Genomic DNA, 27,297 nt, shown 5'->3' on the forward strand with positions numbered 1-27,297 from the left:
ATGAAAGTTTCAGACCCCTCCATGATTTTTAAGTGGGAGAACTTGCAATATAGCAGGGTGTTCAAATACTTCTTTTCTTCACTGTATGCATTTTGTCATTCCAACCTTGTATCTGGAAAGAAAGCCCACAGAAGTACACAAATATGGCACTTTTGTTTTGTTTGTCGGTTTGTTTTTACACACTGTTGTCACAGACTAGAAATCATAAGACTAGTGATTAAACGTACAGTAAAAGTGCACATGGCTACCCCACATTTATTGGGCAGGAAGACGCTGGAATGACTGTACAGAATTAACGAGAAGAAGAAAAGTAAGGAACGGAAACGTCATGAGTGATTCTGTGGTGCTTGACTTTTGTCAAAATGGGAGCTGAAAGAGTTAACAGGGGGAAGGCGCCCAGCAGGAGGTGCCTTCTCAGGGTGGGCTGGATGGAGCCTATAAAAGTCACTCAACAGCCTTCGAGTCAATCGTGCCATGCGCGTCCGCTGTGACCCGGTTTTTCCCACTCGGTAGCACCTCCTCTGGCACAGATAACGATTATGGAGGAGCTTTTAAAGCCGGCGGAACACGCGACCGCGGACTCCGGAGGTCGCGGGCATCTTTAGAAACTTGTTTGGTTCCGATCCAGGCCGTCACATGGCGCACAAATGCGAAAAAGTGCCCTTGAGGACGGAGCAAGTGTGAATTGAGGAATTGATGCCACGAACTGGACCCTTTCCAGCAAACAGAGCCACACGTGTCTTTCTCTCACAGTGGAAACAACTCGTTCTTTCTTGACTCAGGGAGAAGCCCTTGAGATCTGCATCGAGCATATTCACCCCCGGCCCCCGAAGTGGACTTTGGACTTTTTGGGGGATCGTGTCGATCCGTTTCCCCTCAAATTTAGCATTTGTGATCCCCGAAGTGGCTCCGAAGTGGTGTTGCGGCTCCTCTTCCCCGGCGGATCCGGAGATCGGAGCCTCTGCACCGGGCGGAGGCGGAGCCGCGGCGACCTCCGAGGCTCCAAAGAGCGGCCGCGTCAGGAGGATGGTGCGACTGGCTGCAGAGCTCCTGCTGCTCCTGGGTCTTCTCCTCCTCACCTTGCACATCACCGTGCTCCGGAGCAGCCCTCTGCCGCCGGCCAACGTCACCCGGAGCCAGGATCAGAGCGAGGTGAGTGGAGGCGTCCTAACAGACGGGACCCGTCAAATCTGTTGACACATGCACGGAAGCGAGGCTGTCCCAGAGGGAGTCTACCGCGGATGGCGGTCATTCACTGAACACGCGGGGTCAGGGGTCGCCTCTGGCGGACACACCCCCTGCTGTTGTGTTGGGGGGGGGGGGGGTCAAATGATCGCCACCGGCACTTCTCTGTCATCATGCAAACATCAATGTCACTTCGAGTTGTACCCCTCATATGTACTTTTCTCTTCCAAAAACAAATCCAACTTTGAATGTCATCCCAAGAAAAACTTTGGCTGTAACATGTAAAATGTTGCATTTGATGATTTGTGTATTGTACAATCATTTAAATCCTTTGAAAAGGCTATATTAATTAGAATCCTCCACGTGGGAATTTAATACTACTACAGCACAGTATATACAGTATTTGTGTTGCACACCACATAGTGAACCAAATCACACACGTTCAGGTAAGTAAGGAGGGATGTCAGCGTGAGAGGGGCTCACGAAGAGTGCTGCACCGCTTGATCGAGGGTTGTTGGGTAGGTGCCTTGCTCAGCAGCACCTCGCCAGTGGTCAGGGAGTACACTTGTGAGCATGTGCGCATGCATTTCCATCTCATCGAGAATTGAATCCAGTCAATGGCAGAGGAAGTAATAACATCACATTAAGTGAGAATACAGTGCAGGTGTTTAACATCAACTCTCTGCAATTAATTGAATTGAATTCATATATTAGTTAGAATTTTGGCAGTGGCTTAGAGGTTTTGATTGTGCACCACACCCAACTTCAAATATATTACAGTAAAAAAATGTTCAATTAATACCCTTCAGACACTGTCAAAAACGAACATTAATGTATACAGACCATATAGTGTACTTGGTACAGCTCATGTATTAGATGGAACAGGTGTACCTATTATTGTGTATGGCAAACACAATCTAGAAAATTGGCCAAACACACAGGTTCATATTTAGGAACATTTTCTGTTCAGTTCCAAGTTCAAACTATCTCATCATAGAACATATTATTTTGGCTGTTCCATGCAACATTTCAACAGCTTTTCTAGTACATGCTAGTAGTAGCACAACCAGCTTCTTGTACTGTATTATACTTTCTAAATTTTCATCAAGTGGGATTACAGTATAGTTGTGTTCACCATCATAAAGTTATTTTTGTATCTTCTCCTACACTTTTCACCCTGGGGGGAAATGCCTACTCCACAAATGATCCTGCAATGGGGAAGTAACACTTTGGTGACTTGGAATCAGACATTGAGTAACTGTTTGTTTGTTCTCCAACATAACGACACGACCCCACCAAATTTGCGCATTTGTCAACATGTCACCTCTTAAGAGATACTCTAATAGTTTCACTGCTTATTTTAACAGCAGTAGAAAAGCACACAGACTCCAATAGAACCCCCAGTCCTCACTCAGACGTTCAAATGGGTCTGAAATCAATAAACATTTTCGCGAGTGTTTAGCATCCTCCAGCTGCTTGTTGATGTATATTTGGCCTGCAACCCACAAAATATTTCTTTCATGTCCCAATGATGAATGGTTAGGCATAACCGAAGGAATGATAATACTCCCCCAGCATCACCACCAATACCACCACCAATAAATGCTTAATTAGCATTGTGAGCAACGAATGGAAAAAAAATGTTTCATTTAACTCATGGATATTTTGAAACTTTGCTTTACTGTTAGTATAATCATAGCAAGTATGTTCAGGTGAATGTGAAGACTTACAAAGCTGAGGAAATATTTCAAGAATGTGTGGAATATTTGACATACAGCCAACTCTTTGATTGGGCAGGCAGGGTGAAGACAACGAGGGAGTGCCCCTCACCCTGCAAAAAATATAGAACACAACCTGGTAAAATCCTTGCATGTCTTTTGCTGTTTGTCCTGACTGACATCCACATTGTGAGCTGTGTGTGTGTGTGTGTGTGTGTTTTTAAGTACCTATGCTCTATCTATTTTTTTTTTTTATGGGGGGGGGGGGGGCACATACATCCCCCACTGCGTGGATGTGCTCCAGTGGTCTACCACACAGGACAGTGATATAATCTTTGAGTGAGGCTTGTCACAGCCCAGGAGGTGCATTGTCATTCCAAGGCATCGGGTTTAAAATGGCATTCACAGAACCACTCCCGACAGAATGTGGCTGCTTGCACCTGTAACATTGCATTGTAAAATTGATGCAATACCACATGTAAACACAGTGTTGTGGAAAACCCATAGGCCACTATTAGCTTTGTTAGTTTCACACACTTCAAGAATGAAATTGTAATTTTGTGATTCCCACACAGTGTGGTTGTGTCCAATGTCCAGGGTAAAATTGACCCAGGAACATTGTTGCTGTTTTTGAGGAACAAATGGAAAAGGAGGGTTAAAGACCCCCTTTCATCAGTGATCTGTTGCGTCTCAAAACATCTTTCAAGTCTAGTCAAGGCTCCTCCTTGGTCAAATCTCATGCTCTTGTGAGTTCCATAAAATAACAGCTACAATGGCTGCATGTCTCGAAGAAGTATTTGGTGACATATTGCATTTATCAAAAAAGACGGCAATTTGTAGAGGATTCAAACGATTTGCAAAATATGCTGTGCCTGCTATGATGATGCAGTGGCAAGGCCCCACACTCCTCAGCGACAGCACAAAGTGGTCTGCATTTTTTTTTATTGGAGTTCAATGTATCATATTGCATTGGGAGTTGCTTTACACGTATCTTAAATACTGTGCGGATGAATATCAAATCGGCTTCAGCAATCCCAGTACACCGTGAACTGGTTGCCAGCCAATCGCAGGGCACATAGAGACAAATGGCTGCACTCACAATCACCCCTTGGGGCAATTTAGTCTCCAATGAATTGATGTTTTTGGGATGTGGAAGGAAACCGGAGTTCCCGGAGAAAACCCACGCAGGCACGAGGAGAACGTGCAAACTCGATACAGGCGGGGCCGGGATTTGAACCCCGGTCCTCAAAACTGTGAGCCCAATGCTCTAACCAGTTGTGCCAGTCATTACCCACTGTGCCACCCTATACAATTGTTTTTTCAACTTAAAATTAGAGTTGCTATAAGTTATTAACATCTGGTTTCCATTTTTAGAAAGTATTTCATTCTTTTTTTATATATATATATATTTTAATTATTAGATTTTTTTTTTTTTTGAGTAATTTTACTTCTTGCATACCCATATAGACAAAGAATGACTCGTGTGACAGGGCAAGTTTTGTTTTCCGCCTACGTGAGTGCAGTGTTAAGAGGCATCTGGCGCAATGTGCAACCGCCTTCATTTCCTGAGAGCCTTCCGGGGGGGAATGCACCCCTGAGTTGTTCCCAATTGAAAATGGAGTCATGCCCCTTTAAGCAGCCATCACAAAGTGAAAAAAGGGGAAGCAGGAAAAGAACAGGAGTGAGAGCAAGGGGGTGTGCGGGGAGAGCAGTTGTGTGTGCATGTGTTCATTCATGGCTTTTGAGTGTAGGGGCTGACACCCTGGGGGGCCCAGATGAGTTAAGGGACTGTGTGTCACTTTTGATCTCCAAATTAAAGCGCACAGGGCTGATGGCAAGTGGAGGGCAACCTGACTAAGTTTTTTTCAAAACCATTTTTAATATGCTTCTTACTCTGAACTACAGTATATTAAAGACAAATGAAAGAACAGCTCTTTCCCCCCTCCATTTCCACTGCGGTTGTTATGGAAAAAAGTGCTCATTTTGACAATATCAGGAAGTGACGGAGGTTACACAACTGAGATGGAATTCCTTTCTCATGACTAAATCTCTCATATTTTCCAATTAAGGGTTTGGGGCTATTCATTTTGCTCAAATACTCACAGTGTCTGTAATTTGAGCACAAAACAATGTGGTTCAGCCCTCCACATTGTTGATGGAGATATTAACAAGATGCATGTCTGTTTAAATTCTAATAGATTTAAGTGTTGTGGCAACATTCGTTTATTTAGTTTACAACTTGTAAGTTCTTTACATAGGGCTGTAAAACTTCGCTCAGCACAATAATTACTGGAAAGAATGACGCTTTTTAGTAGTTGCATAATCCATCCATTGATCCATTTTCTGAGCCGGTTATCCTCACAGGGGTTGCGGGAGTACCGAAGCCTATCCCAGCTGTCTTCGGGCAGGAGGCGGGGTACAGCCTCAACTGGCTGCCAGCCAATCGCAGGGCACACAGAGAAAAACAACCATTCGACCTCACAATCACACATAAAGGCAATTTAAAATCTTCAATGAATGCACATTTTTGGGATGTGGGAGGAAACCGGAGTGCCAGAGAAAATCCACTCGGGCACGGAGAGAACATGCAAACTCCATACAGGCGAGGCCAGGATTTAAACCCCGGTGCTGCAAACTGTGGGGCTAACGGTTTAACCACTCACCGCACCGTGCTGCTGTATAATACATGACACTGTAAAAGTTCATTTGAATCACAATTACTGGAAAGAATGATGGAGTTCAGTAGCTGTATAATGCAAGACAATCTTAGCCCATCCTTTTGTTACCCAAACTAGCGACAAAGTTAAAGGGCACGATGAAGGATCTAAAGCCGGAGAAGGAAATCACAATAATATAGAATAGTAAATAAGTTGTTTATATACATTTGAAGTTAAATCCTTTTAAAAATGGTAGCCTTTGATGCTTTATGAATGTTTATTCTTTGAAGAGATATCATCTCCTTCCTAAAATAATGGCACATCCTCTGCTAACACTGCCAACATCCTTTTTTCAATTATTTTATTATTTATTATTAATAAACTTAGTATATCAATATTTTTGACTTATTTTAGGAACATGGCGATATCTTGTTTAATGTGCTCCCAGCATTCTAGATCCACAAAAATGATGAGGGAGGCAAAAAGTCTTGTGTATGTCCCTCCTCTGACGCACAACATTGGTTAACTACGTATGTGTGTAAGGCTCAAATTAAGTGGTTGGTATCACAGTTTCTGGGTCAAAATTTAGATGTTTTGCATCAAAAACCACATTGAAAAGCCAAACTGCAAATCAGGTTTACCGCAGAGGCGGGCGCGAAGACGGAAGACTGCCGTGGCGTCAATGACACCACATGCTTACATCCCCGATGCTTGGATGCAGAAGTGCAGTGTTCGACTGAGAAGGTCTAAGACAGCATTTGCAAAAGAGAAATGGTAAAAAGTGTGGACACATTTTATAGTGAAATGCAAGACAAGCATCCCAGCAATTATATCAATCTTTTCTCTGAGGCAAGTCGGACACCGCGTCACAGGCACCTGAGAGATGAAGTGCAAATCGGTGAACTTAACCTTAGTCTACTTTACAAAAACATAATGTTAGCAGCATAGTCTCTTTGACTTGTAAGTACCGTTGAATGATACCAGCATAATGATACCAATGACACAGTGTGCTGTTTGCTTAGTGTAATATTTGCTGAGTGACATTGCTCCAATGTGATCATCTGTATGACAGAACCTTGATGCAAGTAGGTGAAAAACTTGACAAATGTGGCCACAGAGGAATACGAGTAAAATGGATCATCATCATGTCCTCAGACAAAGGAATGATTAGGTGGGGGAAGATAAAGGGTATATTTTTGTCAAAGTTTCTTCATTGTAGTGTGAATAAATTTAACACCAAAATTTGGAGTAGTACAACAAATATTTGTCTTATTCCTAGTCAGCTAGCACAAGATCATAAACACAGAACCATGAACCTCATGTTTTAATATGTCACAAAATGGTAAAATGTTTAAGCGTAGATGCACAAATGGTGTTAAGTGGGAAGTTCCCACGGGGAGCTCTTATTAAAAGTGCATATTATATTTGTGACGAAAAAAAAGGTTTTGCTCAAACAACTGCTAAAACGGTTCGGTTATCCATCCATCCAGCCATCCATTTTCTGAGCCGCTAATCCTCGGTCGCGGGAGTGCTGGAGCCAATCACAGCTGTCAACGGGCAGGAGGCAGGGTACACCCTGTACTGGTTGCCAGTCAATCACAGGCCACATGGAGACAGAGAACAGTCATACTCACAATCACACCTAGGGACAATTTAGATTCTCCAATTAATGCATGTCTTTGGAATGTGGGAGGAAACCAGAGTGCCCGGAGAAAACCCGTGCAGGCAAGGGGAGAACGTGGAAACTCCACACAGGCGGGGCTGAGATTCTAACCCCAGTCCTCAGAACGGTGCTAACAAGTCGTCCACCGTTCCACCCCTTGAGTTTCACTTTTTTTCTTTTTTTGCCTGTGTTTGGCTGTCAGGTGAAGGAGCATGGAGAATCTCTATCCTGTTTACGGCAGAACTACAGCGCCACCACTGTGCCGCCCCATATTTTTATTTAACTATTATTTACAGCAGCAGCACGGTGAACGACTGGTTTGCACATCTGCCTCACAGTTCTGAGGACTGCGGTTCAAATCCTGTGATTGGCTGGCAGGCAGTTAAGGGTGTATCCTGCATCTCACCCAAAGATAGCTGGGATAGGCTCCTAGCACACCCGCGACCCAGGGGAAGTTAAGCGATACAGAAAATAGATGGATGGATTATTTAGTGCTTGAAATATAGATATAATGTTACCTAAATGCTTCCAGCCAGATAAAGGGTGATGCTGCCACACTGGTGTATATTTATTTTATAGATGTCCTAAATATTGGTTATACTTCAAGTCTTTACTACTTGCATCACAACCAGCAGTCTTTGCAAAAAAAAAATAGTTTACTATCTGCAAAATAGTTGCCATGAGCCAAGCATGAATGAAATTGTATTAAAGCTAAACTGTGAAACAACAGCACTGCAATGTGAAGTAGGGGAATAGTTTGACATGAGATCATCTAAATTGGGTGGCACAGTGGATCAGCTGTAAAGCGTTGGCCTCACAATTCTGAGGTCCTGCCTGTGTGGAGTTGGCATGTTCTCCCCGTGCGAGTGTGGGTTTCCTCCGGGCACTTCGGTTTCCTCCCACATTCCAAAAACATGCAACATTAATTGGACACTCTAAATTGTCCCTAGGTGTGATTGTGAGTGTGGCTGTTTGTCTCTATATGCCCTGCGATTAGCTGGCAACCAGTTCAGAGTGTACCCCGCCTCCTGCCCGTTGACAGCTGAGATAGGCTCCAGCGCTCCCCGCGACCCTTGTGAGGATAAACGGTGAAGAAAATGGATTGATCATCTAAATTGGAGTTGGGATTTTTTCATCTGTATGCCACTTGTAACAGCATATGACATTACAAAATTAATCTGGATCAGCAATCACCCCGCAAAAACTCTTGCTCGTTATCATGATGCAATTGTTATGTATTATTTTGAAAGGAGAGAAATGTTAATTCTATCGTAATGTAATACAGTAGGGCTAGAAATGGTCATTAAATTACTGTACTTCGAAAGGTCCATCTGGATCTAATTTCAATACATTTGGAATCTAACTGACTGAATTAATTTCTTTGACACAAGTGTGGCCACCAGAAGTGAGAAAAAACTGATTAGAATTTTGTAAAATAACTTGTGTTTTTTGTCACAAAAAGTTAAAGTATTTTAACATAAAGTAAATATATAGTGCACATAATATTGGACAGATGAATTTAAAGACAAAGGCACAGTAACCAATAAGGTAATTCAATATCATTACCTTAACTATTTTGGGCATTACGTCTCGCTATTTGAGAAGCAGGATGTTATCATCATCCTGTCCAGGCGGTTTTAACCCTTGTCTTATAAAAAAAGAAAAAAAAACCTAGAAAAATGTAATTGAAAAAAACAATCATTCATTCATCTTCCAGACTGCTTCTCCTCACGAGGATCCCAGGTGCGCTGGAATTTATCCCAGCTATCTTTGGGCAAGAGGTGGGGTACACCCTGAACTGGTTGGCGAGCCAATCCCAGGGAACATATAAACAACCAACCGTTAGCACTCACATTCACACCTAGGGCCAATTTAGAATCTTCAATAAACTTTACATGTGTGTTTTTACGATGATTCATGCTGTGCAAACCTACTTGCAGTACCTTTATCATCCCAGAGTGCACCTTGGTGGGACACAAACGGCTCGACTGAAGGCAATTATGGTGAACACAATACGGCCTAAAAGACATTGGCCACGGCAACTGTACTAGCATGTTCTCAGATCTCAAGCGCAACCACACAAAGAGTGGAGCAGAAGAAAGAGAACGTGAACAGAGATAAGACAGTACATGATGAGTGTTTCTTTCTTGTCACTATTTTATACCAAGAAATTGAATCAATTTCGAAGCAGGGTTTCAATTTTTTTTGTGATACATTTTTAAGGCTTTCTGGCCAATTTAAAAACCGGCTGTTGAGGAGATTCAATGTCTTGCTATCTTATTTGAGTTGCTTTCACAACCCAAACAACTCAAAGAAAGCCCAAGTAAGGATTTTGCAATGTTTGTTTTGAGTTTTCTCTGCAGACACTGCAATGGAAAACAATCAGTTTCACACTAGTTGGTCTTTCAGCCAACATGTGACCATCCTATATATGTTTGCACTACATTTTGGTATGTTAAAATACACTATCAACATTCTCTATTGGTTAAAACAGGACAATCATTCAGTCCAACAGACATAGAAAGCAGTTGTTCCGATTATTTAGGCAGATTGTGTTTTGGCTACAGTTTCTGGTTCTGCTATTTGGAACTCATACAACTGAGAGAGATTTATGGCCGAGGTAATGTCCACATGAATGTCTCATTAACAAAGGAGATGATCCAAATATTGTTGAATGTGGAGACATCAAGTGACATACTCAGGTTGTTTTTCCTCATTCACAACTGACATTTTAATGACTAGTAAAACTGTCTTGTATCAGGCCTTCCACACCAACAATAAAATATTTTCCTTTCTTCCCTTTGGCAGAACATCATCCACGCGAAAAGCAGCTCATTCGGCCAACTGGCTCCTGAAGACTCCTGGCGGTCTGGAGCAGACCGTCGCTTTGCCCACCGTTCTGCCGCCCTTCCGTGGGTACAAGGCACTGGCAGTAACATTCACAAAGATGGCCCTGGATCTTTCCTCCTGGATCTGCAGAATTTCCCTGACCTCTCCAAAGCCGATATCAATGGGCAGAATCCAAACATACAGGTGATCATGTGTGACTTTGCGCCTGCCCCACTGCTTTCATGCTTTTACCGACCCGTAAGACATGGCTACTCAAGCATCCAGTACAGGAAGACTGAACAGGAAGATGAGAATAGTCTGGTGCACATCACTAAGCCCCCTTCTTCCATGCCTTCCTCTGTGTCCCCCTCCATCCCACTTCCTGGGCTGTAGTGAAGCTGACGATAGACTTTGAGATCTCATGTCCATCATAATGAAAACTGAAAGGCTGACACTTGCCAAAAAACTGCTCACCCTCATCAAGTAATAGAGCTGGAAACTTGTGTAAATTTGTTGCGACACGTCATCCATAAGTTCCTCTGGATGCAGATGGCCAAGTAACCACCGCTATTTTTAAACCATTTTGCTGTTTTAATCGAGCAAGGGGGTCTCTACATTTCTGAGAGCATCACGGCTAAATCAGAGGATGAACAAAGTGTATTAACATCTCAAGATGTGGGAAGAGAGAAGAGCCACCAATTGATCAAGGGCGTGAGGCTGTGGGAGAAGAGGGGGAGGAGGTGGGGCTCTTTGATCCTGGGATTCATCTGGCTTTCATGGTCTGGAGGAGGCTGAGGAGCCCTTTGAACTCTGTGTTTAGGTGGAGAGAGCCAGTGAGGTGGGAGGGTGCCTGAGGGGCAGGGGCGCTGGTCCCAGCTCATCTGGGAGGCACATGTGTTTGGACAGAAAGGGGGAGTGAAGATTCAGGGTGGGGGGACAAAGCTATCAGGAGGTGTCACCTCTTTTCACCCAGTTGACCCGTTTGGTCGGGGAGAAGAACCTTTAATAACATTTGTCTCAGGAGAAACTCTATTTCCTCAAAGGATAGCTCAGGAAGTGGGAGCAACCAGCACTAATGTTCATCCTCCGTGTAATTGTTTCTTTGTTCTTGAACCAGAAACTTTTTGTTCCCCGAGCCAGATTTTTACAGACTGAGTGAGCCTCTGTAATTCACAGTAAAACAATTGTCAGCACAACTCTGTCTGGAATATCAACTGTTTAACTTTCTTCTTTTTATGGAAGGTGACAATTGAGGTTGTGGATGGATTGGAGGCGCACGAGGCAGAAAAAGGCCACCGCAAGGAGAATAAACCCAACTGGGCTTCTCCCAACTGGAGAAACTGGTGGCCTCACACCTCCACCACTAATCAAGGGCGGGAACATGACCGCTCCTTGGGAAGCAACAATGAGGACAGCAACTTCCTGAGGCCGCTGGTGGACTGGGACCAGAGAGGAGGCACGGGAGACAGAGCCAATCCCCAAATAGAATATGGTGAGAAGCACAGCAATGTCTGCGATAAAGAATATTACAGTAGAATCCATGGTCTAGCGTATCCACATTTGGCCACAGTTCAATGTAAGATCTGTAATTTACAGATTTGCTGATTCAGGCTGTCACTTTAGCAAGTGCTGCTATCCACAGACAGGCTTTTGGCAACTCTTGCTTGAAACCTTTTAACATACTATTATGAGACAGATACCTCTATGGTGTCAGGTTCGCTGGGTGACACAATTTAAATGTCTCACAACATCAAAATTCAGCAGCAGGAACGGGGCCAAAAGCACCGTGGGTCCGCCTTACTTCTCTACTGACAACTCTCCAAGACTTCCTCTGCCCATGTTGCAGCTCTGCAGTAATCTAACCAAACTATTATACAGCTTGAAATTTTTCCAGCCACGGTGTTGTGGCGCTGAAAATTTTAAAGCGGCAGGGCAAGGGGGCGGGTGTGGGGGAGTTCAGCTTGCAGACATTATTCCATCGGAATCAACATAAAACATCAGCAACAACACTTGTTTCATGCAACGCTAACAGGACAGTAGTGAAACCCAGGAATCATAATTGTGAAGTCCCTGAGAATCGATTTCAGTGTATTGGGATACATAAAGTTTCAAACAATTTAGACAGATCCACAAAGTGACAAGACTACCAAAATGTATTGTTCCAAGGTACTGATGGGTTTAAGGTGTCTGGTGAAACTCCCTTCGTTGTTGTACTGTTTTGAATACAAACAGTATTTGGCACTGCAATATTTTCAATTTTTTGTTGCTTAAATCTGAAGCCAAACTTTGCCTCTGTTAGTTTTAAATCTAATGTATATTGAAATTTATATGTAAACCTGTGAAAGGTGCTAAATTAATTGTCCTTTATTGGTTGTTGGCAAGTGGTGAAATCCATTATGCCACCATTGCTTTCAGACCCAACTGACGTACATACACTATACATTGACAAACATATATTTTACTGTACTCTTGTTGATTGTTGGATCAATCTCAATAATCAACAGCTAATTATGTCCATCTCTACTGTGTTTCTATAAAAGTTGATATTTAATAGGCCACAAATATACACAAGCAGAAACAGGTTCTTTGAATGTAAAGTGTCAAAAGTGACTGGGCTCCACACGAGGGCGTGTCCTGTGCATCTGTTTAGGTGCCTTGCTTGAGGGGCACTCAACAGTGCTCTGAAATTAACTGAAAAACCGAAAGCAACAACTTTCAGTTTCTAAATTTGGGTGTTATTACATTGGTATTCATTGCGGTCTTGGGTCACACATACATTTTGGTTCTAATATCTTATTGAAGGGGAAAAGACGTAGCATTAGGTGTCTATCTGTTAATAATGAGCAACAGATGGCAAGTGGTGGGGGTTGGGAGATGTAGTGTATAAGAGGGTTTGGAACTTAGCCAGAAATACTTCCATCCCAACATGGTCACATGAATTCTCCTCATTGATGGAGTACTGCATTTCAGACAAGTATGTCAGTGAGATCTGTTTGCATGCGGTTGTGCAGATGAGCTCAGGTTGTCAAAGAGCTGAGTCTAACTGTTTCCATGTATGCTCATTACCGCCATGCGATCACCGATAATTGGACTTGAAGAGGATTTCTTGTCAATTCACTTCCCATTTTCAATCGGATGAATCACGGGTAAAACAAATAAATGGTGTCCAGAGTGTGGCTCTACTTGGAATCACCATGCAAAATATCTGAAATCATTGGTGGAATGTTCTAAATCCATGGCTGTTAGACCACTCATTGACTGATCACACACACACACACACACACACACACACACCACACACACACACACACACACACACACACACACACACACACACACACACACACACACACACACACACACACACACACGTACACACAGACACACACACACACACACACACACACACACACACACACACACACACACACTTCTCATCGACTTGGCATTATTTGTTTAACAACTCTCCATTAGTTGGTCAAAACCATTTGTACAGACAAAAGCTCATCTGGTTACTGCGTTACGGGGAAAAGTAAAAGAAAACGTTGAGCCCACACCCCACTTTCCCGCTCATGTGGTCTCCTACTTATTATTAGTGAGGCATGCTTACAGAGTATGTTCACCATGTGGCCCACATCAGTGTTCTCGTCTCTTTCTCTCTGATTCAGACTACATGGATGGAGAGGGGGACTGGAGTAACTGGTCACTGTGCAGCGTCACCTGTGGAAATGGCAACCAGAAGAGAACCAGGTCTTGTGGTTATGCCTGTACTGCCACAGAGTCCAGAACCTGTGATACGCCAAACTGTCCAGGTAAATACAGCACTTGATGTTGGATCATCAGACAGACTTCATAATTGTACACTCCCTGGTTATCTCATTAGACACAGCTACTTTATTTTGTAATGGGACCAATACAAGAGCTTGAATAATGTTTAAAAAGTACCTACCTTTATATTTTAATTGACCCCCAACCTAAGAAAACATTTACAATATCATATTGTGATTGGAGTTTGCATTGGACATTAACTCCACTGTATCATACAGAGAACCGTTTCTCATAGTTTGGCCAACCCTTTAATCTACATTACATGAGAATGGGCATAATTGAAAAATTTGGGGCAGCCAATTTCTATATCCCTGCAAACTACAACCAAAAACAATAAAAATACATGATATTAAAAGGCCCTCAGAAGAACGTAGCCATGCTCCCAGGCCAAGTAAAAAAAATACACTTGAAAGGAAAACAGACTTTGCTTCTTCTTGTTTGATTCATATCAATTTCTATAGGAAATTATTTGGCCAACGCTTCGGGCTTGAATTAAGTGCTTTCTATGCTCACTGTTTCTAAGTAGTTACATTTATTCTATATATTATATAAGAAATATAAATATATATATATATATAAATATATATATATATATTCTCATGATTCACTACATGATATAAAACTCATACATGAAGGAAAATAAATACTGTATGTTGTGTTATGCAATTTTATGGTTTAATCTTCACTAACGCCCTAAAAATAATTAATCAAATGACAACTAATTTCTCAAAACTGAGCACAGAATGTAAAAATAAATAAAGGCATTTTTATTGTGCTCTTATATTGGCTCATTTTACTTCGTACTTGATGCTGGGGCCAGTACAGTCAGTATGTTGTTGAAGGCCAGTATATAATCTGTTCCAACCTTCACTCAGGTATTGAAGACGCCTTTAAGACAGCAGCGACTGAAGTGAGCCTCCTTGCCGGAACAGATAATTTCAATGCCAGTGAGCTCTTTGGTGTTGGTATGTTTCTCACTACCCTTGTCATACTGCACAGCATCACTCGTTTAAATGTCTCACACTGTCAAAGGCACTTCATCCATCTGCTGTGGCGGTACAGCACTGTAACATTATCTGCATTTATCTGATTAATTTTTCAATATTGGAACAAGACGTAACATTTTAGTGTCTCCATATCTTCTAGACACAGACAGCTGTGAGCGATGGATGAATTGCAAAAGCGACTTCTTGAAGAAATACTTGACCAAAGTGGACAATGACCTTCCTAGCTGCCCTTGTTCATACCCAACTGAGGTGGCATACAGCACTGCGAATGTGCGTGACGCTCCTTCACGCCGAAATTTTCGCTGGAAAGATGCTAGTGGCCCAAAAGAGAAACTTGAGATCTACAAACCCACCGCCCGTTACTGTATTCGCTCCATGCTGACGCTGGAGTCCACCACACTGGCTGCGCAGCACTGTTGCTATGACGACAGCATGAAGCTCATCACACGGGGCAAAGGGGCCGGAACACCCAATCTCATCAGTACGGAGTTCTCGGCCGACCTGCACTACAAAGTAGACATCTTGCCCTGGATCATATGCAAGGGAGACTGGAGTCGCTATAACCAAGCCAGGCCACCAAACAATGGACAAAAGTGTCACAACAACCCCAAGGAAGAGGATTATTACAAGCAGTTTGAAGAAGCAAGGGAGTTCTAAGCCCTGAATTCACACAAACTCAAAAATGGTGATGGAAACGTTTTGCATTGTTTTCACACAAACATTGAGGCTCCGAGGAATGAGACTTACTGGTCCTCTTGAAGCAAGAGGACCTACAACAGATGAAAACATTCTTTGGATACCGTCACTTTTTTCCTCCATCAGGCACTGAAGGATGTGGCATCTTAACATCACTTTAAAATATACTTCTGAAAACTAAAGATTCCTTTGATGTTAATTCCATCCATCAATAAAGGGAGTTTCTATTATTTAAAGGGAAAATAATATTAGCTAGAAATGTAAACTATTTGCAAATTTGTCTCTTGTATGTCTGGAAAATATCTTTGGTTATAGACTAAGGGAATCGTTCAGGACTGTTCCATGGTTTTAGCAAAATACTTCCCATTTTGTCATTGGCAATATTCAGGTTCTCATTTATGTAAGCTTGTGAGTGTTAATTCAGCATGTACAGTGCCGCTATACTTCGTCTGTCTGAGGAACGCCTCCATTGTAAAAAGTATGGATTTTCTCTGTAAAGTATTTATTTTAAAAGTTGATATTGCTCCTTTGGTCATCTGTGAATTGCCTTTAGTTCACAAATCCCTGAATGCTCATTTGATACTCTTTTTCAGCTTTTATCTTGCCACCAAAGTTCCGTCTTGAGTTAAAAAAAAAAAAACAGAGTTAAATGCGTGTGAATGGAATATTATGAAAAATTATTTCCAGATTTTAAATCTATCAATAAAACTATAAAATGCAATCGTCTTGTGTTTTTTTTTTTGTAAGTCATTGGCTGTGCAGCACCTGCTCTCCAAAAGTGGAGAATAAGGCTAACTTATTAGACTAGAATGTTAACTGGGGATGTGGGTCAATAGACAGAATTTTTTGTACTCTCGAAATTTTTTGCAATGAAAAGCCTGTACCGTCCCAACTTTGCCAATAGGATCAAACCATTGCATTAGGCTTTCATCTGTTTGAGCCACTGCAACACAGTGGTCCCTCCTTTTGATGGGATTTCTTTCATGGCTGACTACTGAAAGAGCTTCTTGAATTATACGTCTTTGGAGTATCATCACATTCCAGTTAAATTTTTTGGCGAATGCACACACTGTGAAGCCCGTCTATAGTGGGGACCTCTGACCAGCTGCAGCCATTGTCGCACAGAGGAAGCCATTCATGGTGTGCTCATTTCTCTAGTTAACTGTATGGCACAGCTGGCCAAGTGCAGGGCTTGTGTTTACAATGCAGCAGGCTTGTTCAACACTGGAGCATCCCTGACATGGATTTTCTACTCCCCCAAAACACCTCAGTGTTCCCCACTTGACCACAAATATTTATCGCCACTGCACCATCTCCTACACTCATTAAGCTGTCTAGAGCTTCAAACCTCTGTATCGCCAGACCCAAACCCTGTATTATTTGTCTGTGTCCTGTCCACCTTGGTTACAGCACTGTTTGAAGCTAAGATTAAACTACATAGCCAGGATTGTTATCTATAGCAGGCCATCTGCTGCGCAGGCCATTAAGAGTGAATCTGTTTGTCTTTATTTAGAAATATATTCCCTGCCACAATATTAGGTACACAAGTACAATCCAATACACAAACTGTTTCAGTTTTATAATGATGAATGCTGATTAACATTGTGAGAACATCAATAAAATTTGAAGTTGCAAAGCTTTTTTTTTTTGCAGGAGGAAAAATTAAACTGCACTCATACTGAGAGGTGTATATAGATGTTTTCGTTAACACAATTTAGCAGTTCTTACAACACCGAAGGACCTGTTCTTACCACAGCAAAGTACATCCACAATAATAAACATTGTTAAATCAATAGCACTCCAATACCGGCAAAAAATTGTGTATTGGATCTCATTAACCTGAATGTTATTGTTACATTTGTTGCCATTGGACATCCATAAACATAACTGTGTTGATCTGGTTACATTGCATGTTTTTTTTTATGGGCCAGCCTCCTGAACCCCCAATAAATCCCCTGCAACTAGAAACCAATCTTGTCAGAGAAGGGATTCTCCAACTTAAATTCCACCCAAGGTAGATAAAAAAAAAGAAATGAATAAATAACTTTTGAATGGAATGCTGGGGAAAAAAAACGAATGGTGCATTCACACCAGTATGTTAAAAACTATCGAGAAAACATCCTCCAAAGAGTTGTGGTCTCAGTTTTGCGTGACTATTTTAAGGATGCTTCCCTTGTACATTTCAAAGGATGCAAAGCACCATATTAGTGGTATAATGGCAAGGATCTGAAAGGGCTAATTAAGAAATACCAAGATATGAGAACAAATGAATGATGAACATTGATTTTTTTTTTCCATAGAATGGAAATAAATGTTTTCGTACTCAACTTTTCTACAGCTCATTTCTCTAGAAAAAAAAAACATGTTTAATGTCCAGATGCTTTTTTGTGTGCCTGTTTGAGTTCAATAGTGGGGTTGTAAATTATGGGAGGACTCCGAGGGCTACACACTGTGGAGTTGTGTAATTTCAATCCTCTCACACACCCTTTGCTTCTTTGTGAATGAATCTTGGCCACAAAAACCAAAGTCTTAACTTCACGATAGATGAAAGGACTGTCTTCTAATCGGGAATATTTTCTCCTTGAGCAGTAAAAAAATTTACTAAAATGAAACTGAGTAACAGGTCAGGCTGTGAAAGTCTGAACGAGCACAACGACATCATTTGTCGCTTGATTCTCTGTGTTGGGACTGTTTTCATATGTCCATTTTCAACTCAAAACTGTTGTTTGGGACATTTGTTTGGCTGTCAACATCTTATTTGGAGTGAGAGAACAACCACAAAGCATTATTGAAACTTTCCAGACTTAGTGACTTAAGTAAACCTGTTTATGTATATTGTGAGCGTTTCTGGTTATTAACAACTGGCAGAAGGAATAATCACGTTCATTAAGCATTTTAGTTGCGTTAGTGCTGCATGTTTTGTGAGGCTATAGTACCACTGCTGTATCCAGTCTTATCACATTTAGTCACCGGGCATGAGACGGGGTACACCCAGAAGTGGTTGTCAGCCAATCGCAGGACACATAGAAACAAAGAACCATTTGCACAAAAAAAAAAAAAAAAAAAAAATTCACACACAACGGCAAAGTCTCCAGTGAATGGATGTTTTTTGGGACGTGGGAGAAAACCGGAGCCCCCGGAGAAAACCCACGCATGAATCTGTAGAATATGCAAACTCTACACAGGTGGGGCTGGGATTTAAGATCCAGTCTTCAGAATTGTGAGGCCAACGCTCTAACGAGTTGCGACAGTCATTATTGGGTGCTGTGTGTACATTAATGAGGAAAATAAAAAACTTAAAACTATTTTATCAAATGCCTGCAAATAATGAGTGAACCATTTAAGGGGTCTGAATAATTTCCCTACCCAGTGTAAACATTTTACTTGATATTCCCATTTTTAATGTCCCCATACTTACTTGAAATTTAATTATTTTTTTTTTATTAAAAATGAATAAATTAAAAAAAATAAATTCCAGCATACCTGTGTAAACAAATGAAACCCTTGTAAAAGAGAAACTGAGTCAGATATCGGTGTTTTAAATCCGATGGGACAAGAATGGCACTCCGTAGCAAAGACATTTTTCAAGGCAACAATTGCAATTTCAATTTACTTCCTTCTAGCATAGGATATGTCTTTGCAGAGTTGAGAATTTGACAGTTGTTGTAAGCTGCCTCCTCCTGAGGGGCAATTCTGACAAAAGACATCGCCAACCTTACTTGTGTAATGTGGACCCTGTGTGTTGTGAAGCCGTGATAGTTATGAGAAGGTTGTCATCCGTGAGATGGGAGATTTTGGGCCAGGGTGAAGCTGCATGAGCACGGAAGGCCAACGGCAGTGATTCATTGCGACAGCGGCGTTTTGGCATGTGAGGACAGCAGCCCAACCCTCTGCCTTTGATCTTTATTTGCTCCACCGTCTGTTTTGCATTTAAAGTCTTGCTGAGCATCAGGCATTGGATACACCTTGAATGGCTCAGCACTCTGTCCACTTTTTAAAGATCCAAGACCCCTTTTCAAAGCTGAAGTCAACTCAGGGCAGAGAAGGTTGATCCACAAAGGGCAAGGTTTCCAAAATGAATTAACTTGAGGGTTTCAGGGTAACGCAGATTAACTATGATGAAAAGTGGTCGCTTTGGAATAGCCCATAATCAAGATAATGGTGACTGGTTTGGGTGTGCGTGAGGGGCAAGGTAGCATTCACCTCATTTTGGATGGACCTGCAAGATCATGGTCAGGAGGCTGTGAAGAAAACACAAACACATTTCTGACACTTTCCTTGGACTGTCACTGACATTTTGTCAATGATGTCATGGGAATGAAATTTCAAACACTCATGAAGCAAATAACCAGTGGTTGAAGTCAATATGCGAGTATTAATCCAAATTGTAGCTCCCAAAGTCTTCTTCAATTAATTTGATAAGAGTTTCAATCAACATTTTAATTGAATTAGGGATACACCAATGGTAATACCAGTATTGGTATCAGTGCCAAACACTGTCAGAACAGTATCTGTGCTTATAAAAATCCTCCAATATTACAGACTAATACCACACCATCACCCTGACATATCCCATGTAGACCATGTGCGTGTGGAAGTCAAGAGTATTAGAACACCAAAGTCCTTTGTTGTTTTGGCAGTGTGTTTGGGGTCACTGTCTTGTTCCATGATGTTGCTTCTCCCGACTAGGTTGGATGCATTTTCCTGTAAATTGGCAGATTTATTCTGCTGTTACCATCACAAGTTACATCAATAAAGACTACTGAGCCCATTCCAGAAGTAGCCATCCAAGCCCAAGTCGTGACATTACATCCATGCTTCACAGATGTGCTTTTTTTTTACAAAACTTGGTCTTTCCATCACTAGGGGAGACGTTAATCTTGGCTTCATCAGTCCATAAAACTACATTTCCAAATCATTTGTAGCTCATCTATGTAATTCCTCGCAAAACACAATATGGCATTTTGATGCTTTATGCCGATGAGTGGTCAGCTTCTTGTGATATAGCCTGTATATTTGTTCTCTTGAACTCTTCTTTGAATAGTGGATTGTGATACCTTCACCCCTGCCCTGTGGAAGTTGCCAGTGATGTCCTGACTGTAGACTTTGGGTGCTTCTTCACAGTTCTCACGTTTTTGCCATCAACTGCTGTTGATACCTGTGTCTGACCTATTGTCTTTTGCCCAATACACTAGTACTTTCGTTCTTTTCAGAACATTCTAAATTTTTGTATTGGGTTATCCTAAATCAGGGCTCAGCAACGTTTTTGAGGCTTAGGGCTACTTTGTGACCACCGATCGTATGAAGGGCTACGTGACCTGTTTGCGGCAAATTTCAGACTCAGTTCATTACACGTACATAAAATATTTTCGTTTGAATTTATTTTAGTAAATGACATTACAGTTATTGTAACATTTTTATTCACGTAAGAAAATCAGATTCAGAATTTAAAGCACAAATAATGGTAATAATTTCTGGCCTATAGTATTTTTAGAACATACCTCGCGGGTGCCTTAAATGGTCCTCGCAGGCTACCATTCGCCCGTGGGCACCGTGTTGGAGACCCCTGTGCTAAATGTTTGTCCAGCAGCGCTGATTGATTTCCCCTTTTTTCTGAGCTTCTAAATTGTTTGCTTTTCTGTCAGACAGCTGTCTGGTCTTCATGTTTGCTTAACAGCAGATGGCGTTCTCACAGGTGAAACCCAAAAACTATCTAATGTTTAAACAATCAAATCTCAGCGGCAACACCTGGGCAACTACAAACACCCATCAGTCCCATGTTCCAATACTTTTGCTCACTTGAACAGTGGGTGAATTCAAACAAGGTGCTCTGTCCGGAGTTGTTTAACACATGTAGATGTAAATGGCATGAAATACAAGTGTCATGGTCCTGCCGGTCCTTGTCCTGGCTGTGCACACACACCAGCAGGAATCAGTGAGGCGCACACCTGCGCCTCGTTCCCCGTAATCACAATGGATACAAAATAGGACTCCTCGTACGGTCTGGCCTTTGCCAGATCATTGCCTCATGCCTGGTTCCCGCACTCTCTGGATTCGGTTCCTGATCTCCCGTGTACTGACCCTTGCCTGCCCATTGACCTGTCTCTCATGCCTGACGACCTTGTTACTGCTGCTCCTGTGGACTGCCTGCCTGATCCCGACAATGGACTGAATAAAGACGTTTTCCGAACTGCCTCTATGTCTTCTGAGTCGTGCATTTGGGACCAACCCTGTGTTCTGGTTGTGACAGAACGATGTGGCCATAACATGGACCCAGTCGACTCAGCTGCGATCCGTCAGTCCCTGCAGAACCAAGGCAGACGTATCACCGAGCAGGTGACTAATCACAGGTTAAGGCTCCGTCACACCATGATGTTCTGGTCAACGTCCTCTGAACATTTCAATCGTTCTATTTTTCAGCGTTCTCAAACGCGGATGACACATCTGGCGTGTGATTAACGTGTGTCTAACGCATGACTTAACATGTGTCTAACGCACGAAAAGCGTGTCTAACGCATGAAAAGTGTGTAACAGCAACCAAATAAGATGCTCCTAAAAACCATTAGCATGTGCAAACTTGTCATTGGGGTGCAAGGAGCGATTTGTCAACGTAAGACGAGCGTGTTGAGCGTGTGACCAATGGGTGAATAACAACAGAAAAGCGTTTTGCTGGTGTGTAATTTTTTTACAGTGGAACCGGAACTAAAACGTTGGAAAGTTCATAAGTCACTTCAGTTGTTCTTGTGAGTTAGAACAGTGAGCATCATGCCACTGAGAAGAAGAAAGTTTAGGACTTCAGCAACTAGCGCTGAAGCCAGTAAGAAAGCTAAGCCTCTTTCATCACAAGCAATGTGTTTGGAGGAAAAACAACAGCAGGAGGAAGAGCACGTCCGTGAAGTCACGCACCATTTGACACCCCCTGTGGACTCTAAACACCGTGCAAACCCCAGCGAGGACGGTCCGACAAAGAGAGAAAAGAAGCAGAGAAAGGATTGCAGGATCCTGGACTGGGCTGTTGAGGATAGTCTGGTACAGTTTTTCCGCGAAAACGGACTGCTGCTTTCTGGATCTTTGATAGTAGGTGCTCTCTACTGTAGCTTAATATTAAATGGACCTTGCTTACAAAGCATCAGTTTATATACACATATGCATGGAAGTTCGGTAAACGCTCGAATGACGCTCAATGGACGCCAAACGATGTCCGTTTCACTTTAGTTACACGCTGCGTGCGCTAGGGGATTGTTCAGTGGTCGTTGACAGGTCGCCACTGAGTCGTTCACTGCAAAGCAAACAATTAAGTAACAACAAAGTAAAGCTAGAGTTACGACTGACTAACGATAGCCAAACGCGTGCAATGCTCAGCGAACCTTAGTAAAACGTTCCATGGACGTTCTTGAACGTTCTGCAGCGTTTAAAATTAAACGTTGATGAACGCTGGTATGGGTGAGAACTTTTGTGCATGTTCAAAACTTTTTTTCCCAGCGATAATTGACGTTCACTAGCGTTCAAGCTCTTCTGGAGGTATCCCGGCGACCATGGGTGAATACCAACGTTTCCTCAAACGCTATAGAACGCAGACCAGAACGTCATGATGTGACGGGGTCATTACAGGAGGTATGTGCTCGGTTGGACTCATGGTTCACGTTCAGTTCTGGTGCTGCCGACGCCAGTCCGACGACCGCTACCGCCACCCCGAGCCCAAGTCCGTCCGCGCCCGCTCCCCTGCCAGTCACGAACGCCCAGCAGACCGCGTGTACGCCAGTCTCCCGGCCCGAGCGGTTCTCCGGAGACACGGGTTATATTAAACCCTTCCTTGTCCAGTGTAATATCCACTTTGAATTGGTGCCCTCCGTCTTCCTCACTGACCGCTCCCGGATAGCCTTCCTGATATCCCAACTGATGGGGAGAGCAGAGGCCTGGGCCACACCCGAATTGAGCCATGGTTCTGATACCTGCCACACCTGGACCTCCTTTGTGGGTGCTATGACCCAGGTATTTCAATAGGGGTCCCTGAAACGTGAGGCGACAGCTTCCTTGATATCGCTCCAGCAGGGGCAACACAGAGTGGCAGATTAGGCTTCTGGGTTTCGCATCTGAGCGGCGGAGTCCTGGTGGAATAAGGGAGCACTCCTTGATGTGTTCTTTCAGGGGCCCTCGCAGTGGAACTGCCTACAAACCTGGACTCGCTCATTGCCCTTGCCCTGAGGATAGACCAGAGGCTCCCGATACAGGGGAGGGTCGACCAGCTACAGGGAGACACCCGACGAAAGCTCATACCACAGACTGTGCGCCAAAAGGTCCAGGATGTTGAGAAAAGCCCATTAAAGTCAAGGGCGTCAATGGCTCTCCGAGGAGCGGAAATGGCGCCAGTGAGAGGCTTGGTGTTATTATTGCAGGTGGTTGGGCCACCTCGTGGCTCTGTGTCCTCTCAAGCCCGGATGACCTGCACTCAAGGTGTGCACGCCGGTAAGTGTTAACTACATCACGGCCGGTTCGACGCGGTCCCTGCTTCAGGTCACTCTAAGCGCTAGCAGACGTTCATGTACGGCTACGGCGTTTATCGACTTATTGTTTATCGCAGACGCGAACCTCCTGAACCCTCAAGACATCAACTTATTGGGCTTGGAAACATTTAGGACACAGCGACTCTGGCACGCTTATGTGGCGAACGGCAAGTTCTTGCCGTATAACCCACCATGCACCGACTATGGACATGACATTCCCTGATGCGCATGCTGAAAGCCTGAGCTTTCATGTCTTCGACTCCCAGAATAGTGCAATAATTCTGGGGAGCCCCTGGCTCAAAGAGCATAACCACCTCATTGACTGGCCCTCCGGCCAAATCAAATCATGGGGTTCGAAATGTTGCGTCACACTGGTAGTGCCGCGGAACTCGCAACCGGAGTTGGACTTGTCGCTAGTGTCTCTCTGCTATTCCGACTTAAAAGAAGTATTCTCTGAAGCAAAGGCTAAGTCTCTCCCGCCTCACCGGCCATATGACTGTGCCATTGAATTACTGCCCAGCACCTCACCCCCGCGTGGGAGACTTTTATCTCTTACAGGCCCGGAACACCAAGCCATGAGCGACAATGTGGAGGAGTCTCTGTCGGTGGGCCTTATCCGACCCTCGTCTTCACTTTGTTAATAAGAAGGACAGAACCCTGCGCCCCTGCATCGACTACCGGGGCCTAAAAGACATCACTGTTGAGAACAGGTATCCCTTCCCCTAATTACCATGGCCTTCGAGCTGCTTCAAGGGACTCGGATTTTCACCAAATTGGACTTACGGAACGCATACCACCTGGTGGGCATTAGGGAGGAGGATGAGTGGAAAACCGCCTTCAACACACCCACGGATCACTACGAATACCTGGTGATACCGTTTGGGCTCACCAATGCACCTGTGGTGTTCCAGAATTTCATTAATGTTTTGCGTGAAATGCCGAATAATCATGTTTTTGTCTATCATGACGATATTCTGATTTCCTCTCCAGACGAGGATTCCGTCGGGCACATCTGGGCTGTGCTGCAGCAACTGCTGTGCCACAACCTTTATGTCAAAGCAGAGAAATGCAAATTTCACCGGCCTTCCGTCACGCTCCTGGGTTTCATTCTAGCGGAGGTGGAAATCCGCATGGACCCGGCAAGATCAAATCTGTTCTTCAGTGGCACACCTCCACTAACTGCAAGGAGGTTCAAAGGTTCATCGGATTCGCTAACTTTCAGCGTAAGTTCATCAGAAACCTCAGCTCCAAAGCTGCCCCCTTACACCGTCTCCCCACAACTCTGAGTGGAACGCGGCCTGCCAGGCGGCCTTCAGCAAACTCAAGGCTGGCTTTACGTCTGCCCCGGTCCTCACACTGCCCGACCCGGAGATATAGTTCGTTGTTGAGGTGGACGTGTCGGATTCGGGCATAGGGGCGGTCCTTTCCCAGAGGAGCGCCAGGGACAGGAGATTACACCCCTGCCCCATTCCTTTCCAAGAGGTTGACTCCGGTGGAGCGCAACTACGACGTCAGAGACCGTGAGTTGCTCGCACTCAAGACTGCTATGGAGCAATGGAGAAACTGGCTGGAGGGGTCCTAGGTTCTGTTCCTGGTACTGACAAGACCACAAGAATCTCGAGTGTCTCAAGTCCGCCAAAAGGCTAAATGCCCGACAAGCCAGGTGGGCAGTCTTCTTTACTTGTTTAAGGGTTACTGTCCGACCAGGGACCAAGAATGGCAAGGCTAACACCGTTTCGCAGATATACGAGGGGGGAGGAGCTGAAGCCGGGCACGCCCCGATTCTCCCTGAATCCTGCTTTGTCTTGATCTTCAGGTGGGAGATCGAGACCCAAGTGAAGGAGCCATTGAAGGACTCTGCCAGCCCAGCTGGATGTTCCCCAACATATGGTCTGTCGTGACCCCACTGAGGGGCAAGATGATCGACTGGGCCCACACAAATCGGACGGTGTGTCATCTGCCAAACAGACCACAGAGCTCCTCTTGAATAAGGTTTTCTGTTACCACAGCTTGCTCACCGACGTGGTGTCGGATAGGGGCCCTCAATTCATATCCAGATTCTGGAGGGAGTTCTGCCCCCTTATTGGGGCCACGGCAAGTCTAACCTCGGGCCAACATCTGGAGTCCAACGGGCAAACCGAATGGGCCAACCAAGACTTGGGGACTGGATGCCGGGCCTCTTGCGACCACAGCACCTGGAGCCAGCAGCTCTGCTGGGAGGAGTATGCTCACAACTCTCTTCCATTGGCATCGACAGGTATGGCCCCCTTCTATGTTGTCCATGACTACCCCCCTTCCTTCTTCACGTCTGGCTGTCGACGAAAGGCCTCCCACTCCGGATGGAGTCCCGCAAGCTGGGTCCCAGGTTCGTTGGCCCGTTCCCCATCATGAAGGTGATTAACCCGGTTGCTTTTTCTGTGAAGTTGCCCAGAACAATGCGTTTCCACCCGACGTTCCATGTGAGCCTGCTCAAGCCAGCTCGGCCACCCTCGTTGGTCCCTCCGGCCGAACCCCTTCTGCCTTCCCGCATGGTTGATGGAGGCCTAGTCTACTCTGTGCCCAGGCTCCTGTCATCCCGCCGCTGAGGGAGGGGTATCCGGTATCTGGTGGACTGCGAGGGTTACGGTCCCGAGGAACGTTCATGGATCCTGTCTCGGGTCGTGGTCGATCCCAACCTCAGCAGGGACTTTCACGCCTCCCACGCTGAGGTGCCTGGGGCAGGCCGTTATGGGAGGGGTACTGTAATGGTCCTGCCGGTCCTTGTCCTGGCTGTGCCGTACCCTGACATGGCACACACACAGGCAGCAATCAGTGAGGCGCACACCTGCGCCTTGTACCCCGTAATTACAACAGATACAAATAGGACTCCTCGTATGGTCTGCCCTTTGCCAGATTGCTGCCTCATGCCTGGTTCCCGCACTCTTGCTTCTGTTCCTGATCTCCCGTGTACCCATCCCTCCCAAGCTGTGCATTTGGGCCCAACCCTGTGTTCTGGTCGTGAGAAAAAGGTGGAAATTGGAAATTTTGTCTCATATTCATATTATGACCTGAAACCCAAATGTCTTCAGCATACAACAAAATAAAGAAATGGACCTTACCGTTTCAATACTTTTAGAGAGGAGTGTACTTTAAGGACACGGATGACTTTTAGGCAACATTGTGCTTGCAAAATGGAAGATGAAGTCTGCGTCACCAATTGAGGTGGTGTTC

General features: G+C 44.1%; 1 protein-coding gene across 1 annotated transcript; it reads left to right on the forward strand.

The window, feature by feature from the left end:
- The first annotated feature begins 785 nt into the window (after positions 1-785).
- On the forward strand, positions 786-16,258 carry ism1 (isthmin 1). Its single transcript, XM_061836978.1, has 6 exons — positions 786-1,152; positions 10,032-10,256; positions 11,295-11,544; positions 13,721-13,864; positions 14,756-14,845; positions 15,027-16,258. The coding sequence occupies exons 1-6, from the start codon at positions 1,027-1,029 to the stop codon at positions 15,542-15,544; spliced, it is 1,353 nt and encodes a 450-aa protein (XP_061692962.1). The 5' UTR covers positions 786-1,026; the 3' UTR covers positions 15,545-16,258.
- Positions 16,259-27,297: the final 11,039 nt, after the last annotated feature.

The sequence above is a fragment of the Syngnathoides biaculeatus genome, chromosome 12, assembly GCF_019802595.1.
Source record: "Syngnathoides biaculeatus isolate LvHL_M chromosome 12, ASM1980259v1, whole genome shotgun sequence".
Classification (NCBI taxonomy): Eukaryota; Metazoa; Chordata; class Actinopteri; order Syngnathiformes; family Syngnathidae; genus Syngnathoides; species Syngnathoides biaculeatus.

What these genes read in the sequence shown, in the direction of transcription:
- ism1 (XM_061836978.1), top strand. Translation starts at nt 1,027, where the DNA reads ATGGTGCGACTGGCTGCAGAGCTCCTGCTGCTCCTGGGTCTTCTCCTC. An exon ending in GGAGCCAGGATCAGAGCGAG is followed by an intron (nt 1,153 to 10,031) that starts GTGAGTGGAGGC and finishes TCCCTTTGGCAG; the next exon opens with AACATCATCCACGCGAAAAG. An exon ending in TGATACGCCAAACTGTCCAG is followed by an intron (nt 13,865 to 14,755) that starts GTAAATACAGCA and finishes ACCTTCACTCAG; the next exon opens with GTATTGAAGACGCCTTTAAG.